The sequence below is a fragment of the Panicum virgatum genome, chromosome 5K (assembly GCF_016808335.1).
Source record: "Panicum virgatum strain AP13 chromosome 5K, P.virgatum_v5, whole genome shotgun sequence".
In the NCBI taxonomy this organism is placed as follows: Eukaryota; Viridiplantae; Streptophyta; class Magnoliopsida; order Poales; family Poaceae; genus Panicum; species Panicum virgatum.
Genome location: NC_053140.1, coordinates 10,762,242 through 10,770,705, shown reverse-complemented (window position 1 = coordinate 10,770,705; position 8,464 = coordinate 10,762,242). Strand labels below are relative to the sequence as shown.

The window sequence follows — 8,464 nt, the reverse complement described above, 5'->3', positions numbered from 1 at the left end:
CCGCCACAAAACCGGGACCCCAACCACTAGAAAGAAAACACAGAACACATCACCGTACGCTCACGAGCTAGCGCAGGGAGGCCGAGCAAGGCATCAGGCCAGAGACACAACGCACACACCCACAACAGGGGAGGAGCAGCCCGAACATGAAGAACAGGATCATGTTGGGCAGATAAGCGCCCCCTAACGGGGCAGACACAATACAGGGAACAAGCAGCAGCGATCATCAGGCCCGCCCCGCTACCTCGTCGTCAGAGAGGTCGGGAAGGCCGCACACGCGTCCAAGGCACCGCAACTTGTTGGCGGAGATTTTGCGAGGCGGAGGGCGCTCGAGCAGGCCAGAGTGCGTGAGCGCCTCCCGCATGCGGGCGGAGGCGCGCGCAAGGTCCAGCTGAGCTGCCTTGACACGAGTTGTCTTGGAGGTGGCGTCGACGTAGAACGGATCTTCCTTGGCAGCGAGACGAAGACTGTGGCGTCGCGTCCGGGCCGCAGAATCCTGGGCTCGCTTGTGGCGAGCACGGCGGCGACGGAGGTTGACCTCATGCTCCTCCTCCGCCATCAGGTCGCCCAGTGAGGGGATACCCGACGACGAGGGGGAGAGCCTGATCTCCTCCGCGGCAGGTGACGGAGGCGGCGGCGTCGGCGGTGGCGGCAGGTCTCGGATCACGAGACGCGGCACACCAGCCAGCGAGAGGGCGCGTCCCAGAGCGCAGAGCGCGCCTGAGACGAGGACCCAAAGCGACACGACTGCAAGACTGCAAGAGGCACGTCAGGCAACAGCCTTTATCGCGAGGTGCCGGGAAAAGAGTCACGTACACGGGTTGGACTCGACCATAGGCTTAGGCCAGTCTCAGTGGGAGTGTCATCAATACAGTTATCTAAACTAAAATTTTAAGAACTGTGCTAGTGGAGTGTCATCACTATGACACTCCTCTCACATTTTATGACACTCATCTTTTCTCTCTCCTCATATTATTGGTACACGTTAGCAAATTTAATGTCATGACACTCTTATGACACTTCCACTGAGATTGGACTAAGACCATTGAGGATACGGTTTGCATGGCACGCGATCCGTTGTGGCTTCTGATTCTGATAGAGGGATACAAGAAAAGGTTGATACTGAGTAGAGGGCCCACATGTCATTGAGAGATAACGGATCAAAAGTTAAAGTACCGCAAAAACGGTCTGTTCTTTATAAATAGGTAAAGATATGGTGGACCCGACAAATTGTGCTCTTGTTAGTCTGCGGTGGCAAATTTGTTTAGGGCATCTTGTTGTGAAACTGCCTAGTATGTGGCAATGGAACGGGACGCCGCATCACCGTGTACTATTGCTGTCATGATAAGTTTGTAGTTAAGTTGTGACGAACTGGGTTTTTTTTTGACCGGCTTCAGATTTGACTTGAGGCCGTCTATGAAACTCATTTCAGCTTCCACTGGTGGGACGAAGTCGTAAAATAGGGCTTCGACCGGCTTCACCTCTACCTTGTTGTTAGGCCAAATATTTTCAAAACAATTTCTGCTTCACCAGAAAAGCTACTTCACCGTCGGTTTTAGAGAAGACGAAGCTATGCCAATTGCCAAACGGAGCCTAAATAAGAACTGAGGAAGAAGAAAAAACGATTTGGGTACTGGGGTCGGAGCTAGAACGGGCCGGCGCCGCCTCTAACTCCTCAAAAGCCCACTCCGAATCCAAATATAGAAACCTAAATTCATGGCCCAATCCAGCAATCTTTTCTTTTTTTTGAAATTCAATCCAGCAATCCGACACGCGGAGTCACGGACCACCCACTTCCCATTGCTCGATCGTTAGTAACCGAACTGGTGAAGATGTTTGGAAGTGATTTGGACCTTCGCTTTAATTTCTTTAACTGTCAGGAATCAGAATGCTCACACTATCTTTTTGAAGCGTATTCATGTGGTTGAGTCCAAAGGCAGATAGGTTACGTTGGCCGCTCGTAGTGTTCTCAGTTCATGTTTTTCAGTTCCGAACAAATACCCAATCGATTCAGACACACTACTCATTTACTGCCTGCAAACGTATTTGCAAACTGCAACGAGTACCATAACAACTGGAATCGAGAAGCACAAACAGAGTCCAAGGAAGAGCTGAATTATATTACAGTTACTGAGGCTCTTTCAAGTTTTCCATCACTCAAAGCAAATGGCATCCATAGATAATAACCGGAAGCTGCCTGCCTGCCTCTAACCTCTACATTACTCAAGGCATCAATGACGGAAATAATTTACCAACAAGAGTGAAGAAGAAACTAAACCATAGCATGCTAATGCTGCATAATAGAGGGCTAACGCGCGCATATAGAGAAACAAAGAAATTCGAAAAGAGGTGCATATTGTACATTGCATCGATGAACAAAGGCTGTAGTCGAGCCTCATACTTTCAGAGATGCAGATCGTCTCATGGAGCGAGGGAGGCACCGAAGAAGGCTCTGATGGTGGTGGTGGTGGTGATGATGATGGTGGTGGCTATGGTGCGGTGGAGGTGGTATGTATGACAAGAAGAACGATGGGTCCTCGTCAAGGGCTTCTTTGTAGCTCTCGAGGATCGCAACAATGTCATCAAACTGCGGTCTTTTGTCAGGGTTGGTCGCCCAGCACTGCATTATCATGTGGCTTATTGCCACTGGGCATGAAGCTGGCAGTGGCGGCCTAGCATTCTGCACAAGGTTTATCAGTTAGAAGAAACTGATAGATGAATTTTAATGTTAATGCAAACGATCTTCCGCATGGATAGATAAAGTCATGAAGATGAACATTGTGTCGGTGTATTAAGAACCATACCTTCACTGCAACAGCAACAGCAGCCTGCTCAGGAGTCATGTCATTGAACGGAACCAAAGCAGTCAAAATCTCCCACATGACGATACCAAAGCTGTACACATCAACTTTCCTAGTATGATGCTTCTCTTTGATCATTTCTGGAGCCATCCACCTGTAGGTTCCTGTAAACCCCTTCCCACTTCCACACTGTGATTCCAAGCATGAAATCCCAAAATCTGCCACTTTGACTGACATATCTTGTCCCAGAAGTATATTCTCCGACTTCAGGTCTCTATGAAGTATACCCTGAGAGTGGAGGTAGCTCATCCCCCGAGCAATATCTAAAGATAAGTTCAGCACTAATTCGATGGGAACTGAATGAGGCTCCTGCTGATGCAGATATTTACGAAGGGAGCCCCCTGCCATGTACTCGGTGATGATACAGAATACTGGTGGCTTCTTGCATGCTGCAACAAACTGAAAAACTAAGATATTAGACAAAACTGCATATCCAACAGAGGGAACGTATCATGTGCAAACCAACCTCTCCGTGCAAACTATGGAAACTTCAATATGAGTCATTGGATCAACATCCAAGGGGTGTGGGAGATTGGGTAATTTTACAATCTGGACCCCGCCCTTGGATTGGGTAATCACACTTTTGCAAAACCCCCCTCCCACCTCTCTGCGCCACTCCCCTTGGATGTTGACCTGATATGTTCCCTTTAACAAAATGAACTCATAATTGTCTAAAGGTGTAATATAGGACAGAGCATGAAACAAATAACGTTTAAGTGATCATATGCAGCATGCCACTCAAGTTCACATAAGTTAATATATTTTGGTGATAGGTTTATCGAAAAAGAACTTGAAGAGATTTGCCAGCCATTGGAGAACATGGAATTGCAAGTTTGCAACTCGCATCGATATATCAATTGAATTCCCAAGCTTCCTCGGATATGTAGGCTTAAGCAAACTTTTAACCATGTGACTTGTGGGGTCAAGTGAACAAAGCAGTCATTTTGTAAAACAAAAAGTTAGACTGTTTATTTGTACATGAACTATCACTCTCTGTGTCAATTCTCCCTTATTTATTGCTAGCAAGATACACTTTTCTCTACAAGCGCAAACAACTAAGCTTGGATGTTAATGTTATCCATGGTCCACCTCCTATATAATGAAAGAGACCATCGTTTCCATAGCTTGCCAACCAAGCATCTAATGACATCACCTATGGTGCAGTAGATAGCATGATTGATCAAGCAAGGATAACAATCTCAATATAACCATTGGCCCATGGATCTCTTTACCCACCACCATCACAATGAAGCCAATACACATCTTTCCAGCAAAAAGGTACCCCTAGATAGCGATTGAACTAATCATATTAGTCTAAATAATTAGTCTCTTTTTTCAACACAATTGTGCACAATATTCAGATATTCCACCATCGACATATGAGATTAAATCCTTTTCACAGAGTACATTGAAACAATATATAGCTAAATCAAAGTTTTTTTTGTCAATCAACTTCTATAGTTGAAGCAGGGTTTACGGAGTTCTCGATTTACTTAACTTTTACGTGAACTGATGCAAGGTTCCTCTAAATAGCAGTACAGATAGTGCCAGAAAAACATTCTGAAAACAAATTGATATCATTTGACAGAAGTACTATTACCAACTAACAGCACTGCTTATGGATCGAAGGGGTTGATTATAAAAGATGAAAAAAGACACACATTAAGGAAGACTTGTCTTTCCTGAACAATTCTACTGTCAAATTTTATGTATTCATCAATAATTTCACTATCCCGAACATCAATTTCATACTGTTCCATAGAAAAAGTCCTCTCCATGTTTGTCAGGTCACTGTGTAGGTAAGCACAAATGGCCTCACACCAGAGGTATCTTATCTTTGCCCCCATCCCTCCACCAATCCAAGCACAGCATAAAGGGTTTAACTTTAATGTGAAGATCAGTTAGCCTAACAACTCCTACAGCCTGCTGCACGGATTGGATCCACAAAGGAACAATGACGTGGGACAGCAACAGACTGAAAAAACGTGTTCAGAAGAGTAATAGTTCAGCATGTTGTAGAGGTAACAACCAACCAAACCAAAAACTCAGCAAGCATCTTCATATACTAACTTTTCTCCCTTTTTTCTGTTGGCAAAATTCAGTTTCCAAACAAAGTGTTTTTACATAAAGAGCTAGATCATGAGGACCATGCAGTGGGTGGGAGGCAGAAACTCCACTAGAAATGAACATATGGGACCAGGATACATCACAGGCGATGAATTTAGCTTCAGCTGAACGAATGCACAAAAATAGTTCCATACCTCAGATCCAAGAGTCCCCACCAGATTCCACTTTTCCCATGACAGTATTTTTTTTATAGGGCCCAGGACAGAGTTTGTCACACTAGTGGCAAAGGCAAAGAGACATGACCCAAAATTGCTAAGATGGTTATCCGGCACTCAACTAAATGATAATCCATGACAACTCTACTCTATCAATACATGCCGAACAGCAAAGCTGTCGTGGGGTTTCAAAAAAAAAATCCATGACAAGAACAATTGCGCGGTAAAAGTTAAAAGACATCGCTTTTAAATTTAGAAAATGTGAAAGGAAAAAAAACACAGAAATAAGTTCATACCGAGATGATGTTGGGGTGGTGGAGGCGGAGGAGGAGCGCGACCTCGGAGGCGAACTGGCGCTCGAGCTCGGTGGCAAGCGCAGCGTCCTCCTCTGGCTGGCTGACCATCTTGATGGCCACCTCGCGGCCTGCGTACCTGCCGGAGTAAACGCGGCTGTGGCGGCCTGAGGCGAACTTGCCCCGGATCTCCAGCTTGGACAGGTCGGCGCTCCAGAGCTCCTCGCCGCCGCCCCGGATCCTGGCGCCCGGCGGAGCTATCAGGTACTTGGACCACGACACCGCCTTCTTGTACTCGCCCAGCGACAGCCGCCGCTCCAGCCGCTTCCCCGGCGCGCAACCATTACCGCCGCCGCCGCTGCTCTGCTTGAAGCACTGCAGGCTCTTCATCTCCCCCCAAGCGACCGCAGCCTCGTCGGGGTGCGAATGGCGTGGAGAGTTTGGATGGATCTTTGAAGCAATGCGAACGAACCGAAGCGTCTGTGAAGACGAACCAGCTTCTGGAGACTGGTGACGGAAATCTCGCACGTCGGAAGCTTCTTAAAATCCAAACTTTTTTTTCAGAGATCTTAAAATCCAAACTTTACGGCAGGAAGAGGCGGATTCGGGCTGAAAAAAGATTGGATTTCCGATAGAGTTGGGGCGATCCGTGGCGCCTACATTTCTCTCACTGGCTGGAAGCGGACTCGCTCAGGGAGGCAGGAGATCGAGAGATTCAATCCCGAAAGATGATTACGCATGGGACTAGAAACGGATGGAGGAGGATATGCAAGGCAGATCGTTGCACCTGAGGAGGGGGCAGAGGGAGAGAGTGATGGCCTTTGGAGTTTTGGTCGAGGAGAAAGAAAGAGTAACATGCGATGCAATTCAGGGAGCTTTGTTGAGAGAGAGAGAGAGAGAGCGCGAGCGCTAGAGAAAGAAGATGGAAGAGAGAGAGAGACCCGGCTCAGCTGTGGCTGAATTGCCGTACTGCCACTACCGTAGGAAGGAGATGAATCATTATCCTGTGACGGTTCATTATCCTGTGACAGTTTCTGCTTGGCGCAGAACGAAGTACACATGTCCGTACGGATACAGAGCTCTCTTTGGTGGATATCTGAGGGCCGTTTAGTTCCCAAAAATTTTCACCTCCCCTTTAAACACATGTATGAAGCACTAAATATAATTAAATAATAAAACTAATTACACAGTTTGGATGTACATGACGAGACGAATCTTTTAAGCCTAATTAGTATATGATTAGCCATAAGTGCTACAGTAACCCACATGTGCTAATGACACGGTCAAAGGCCTCAAAAGATTCGTCTCGTGATTTTCAAGTGAGTTCTGAAATTAGTTTTTTAATTAGTGCCCGAAAAGCCCTTCCGACATCTGGTCAAACAATCGATGTGACATTTGATCTAAAAATTTTCACTAACTAAACACCCCCTGAAGAAGAAAAACGCGTTTCATCTCACACTTGATTAAAAGATACCGCTGTTTCTATTTGCTCGAAGTATATACTTCCCTTCAAATTATGAGGTCGTCTGTGTAATAATGCCTATATGGGTTATGTGAAAACATACGAGGAATTCGAGCTAGCTTAAAAATATGCTCAGACGTGGTTGCGAAAAAAAAAATCGAACTAGCTTGGTTGGTTGAGACTTGAGAGTGTAGTTATTCAGCGAGATCATCCAAGTTCAAATCCTTATCAAGTGATTTTGGGTGATTGTGCTTCTTCTTAATACAAATCCACCTCGTTCTTTTTCAAGTTAATTTTTTCCCTAAAACCATGCGCGTTAAACTAGTAACTCTGCGGATAAAGCTTCACCTCCATACAGCGACGATAATTCGAGACCTGTTACTTCACTTGCTCCATGGATTAATTGAAGCTTTCCTTCAACGCGAGAAGAAGAAATGCAGGTACCATGAAAGCAACAAATATTTCAACGTCGTTCAAATCATAGTCATCGATGCAACATGGCAACATGGTAGGCCCGCACAAAATATGGCTTTTTTATTCCTTATTAGAGCAGCGTAATGATGGCTTGCATTTGTTTAGTCCTAACGTCTTAATCCATTACCCAGTATATTTTCGTGTGGATTAACTATTAGAATTTGGTTCCAACCTGACTGCTCAAAATAGTGTAAAGGGACTTGGTTTCATCGTCCGGCGGCTCCGTGAAAGGGACACCCTGTTATGTGCTCCCTTTTTCTATGTCATTCTGAAAGCGAGCAACGCAAACAAGACGGTTAGAAGCAAAGTAGAAGAAACAAATTCTTTTTCATGACAGACAGGATCATATCATCAAATCATCAAAAAGCGTGCATTATCGCAAATAACATCGTTATTCCAAATAATAAGTAAATAAATAAGTATAAATCTGTTTGGTAAAAGTAAGACATAAACTAGATGTTGGGTATGAATTAAGATGAAGAGCGCGTGCATATAAGCAACGTTCATTTGTCGCTACCCACTTTGCCATCGCTGGATTTGCGTTTTTCTGATGATTGGTCTGCGAATTTCGTTTTCCAGTTCTAATTTTATTCGGAAAAGAAGGCATCCATGAATTCCTATTTTGCCCCTGCCACATCTCATTCGACCAGAGTCCTCCCTGGCAGCAGGTAGGGTTGCAGCTGTCCGGTAGCAGCTCCTAAAACCGAGTGCCACAAGCTGATGCCATGGATGGATGATGCCGACAGTGGCGCCCGGAGGTGCAGTGGTTACATTACATCCATGATCAGGAGAACAGCTTCTGCTAACTCCTTTTTAAGGCAATTTCGGCTAATTCTAAGCACGTGCCCCATGGAATATATATAAAACCCCAGATTTTTCACATTCTTCGGTTTGAATTTCTGCATTTACGAACTAATTCTTCTTCAAATAGACGACGTTCATAGATCATAGTTGTCTGTGTCTGTACCGTATTTTTAAGAGAAAAACAGATCGGGCTAGCATGGCCGGTATGAACTGTTGGAGGAAGAGGAATCGAATCTTAGGTTAGTTATACTATACCGTACTGTAAAGTATCTTGTAACTTGGCTAACA

At 45.3% G+C, this 8,464-nt stretch overlaps 1 protein-coding gene across 1 annotated transcript; it reads right to left on the bottom strand.

Annotated features, from left to right (window-relative positions):
* Positions 1-2,096: 2,096 nt before the first annotated feature.
* On the bottom strand, positions 2,097-6,411 carry LOC120706256 (serine/threonine/tyrosine-protein kinase HT1-like). The gene is made up of 3 exons (XM_039990853.1): positions 5,440-6,411; positions 2,805-3,260; positions 2,097-2,680 (listed from the first exon to the last, which is right to left on the bottom strand). The coding sequence occupies exons 1-3, from the start codon at positions 5,824-5,826 to the stop codon at positions 2,396-2,398; spliced, it is 1,128 nt and encodes a 375-aa protein (XP_039846787.1). The 5' UTR covers positions 5,827-6,411; the 3' UTR covers positions 2,097-2,395.
* Positions 6,412-8,464: the final 2,053 nt, after the last annotated feature.

What these genes read in the sequence shown, in the direction of transcription:
- LOC120706256 (XM_039990853.1), bottom strand. Translation starts at nt 5,826, where the DNA reads ATGAAGAGCCTGCAGTGCTTCAAGCAGAGCAGCGGCGGCGGCGGTAAT. An exon ending in ACCACCCCAACATCATCTCG is followed by an intron (nt 3,261 to 5,439) that starts GTATGAACTTAT and finishes TTAGTTTTTCAG; the next exon opens with TTTGTTGCAGCATGCAAGAA. An exon ending in CTGTTGCTGTTGCAGTGAAG is followed by an intron (nt 2,681 to 2,804) that starts GTATGGTTCTTA and finishes AACCTTGTGCAG; the next exon opens with AATGCTAGGCCGCCACTGCC.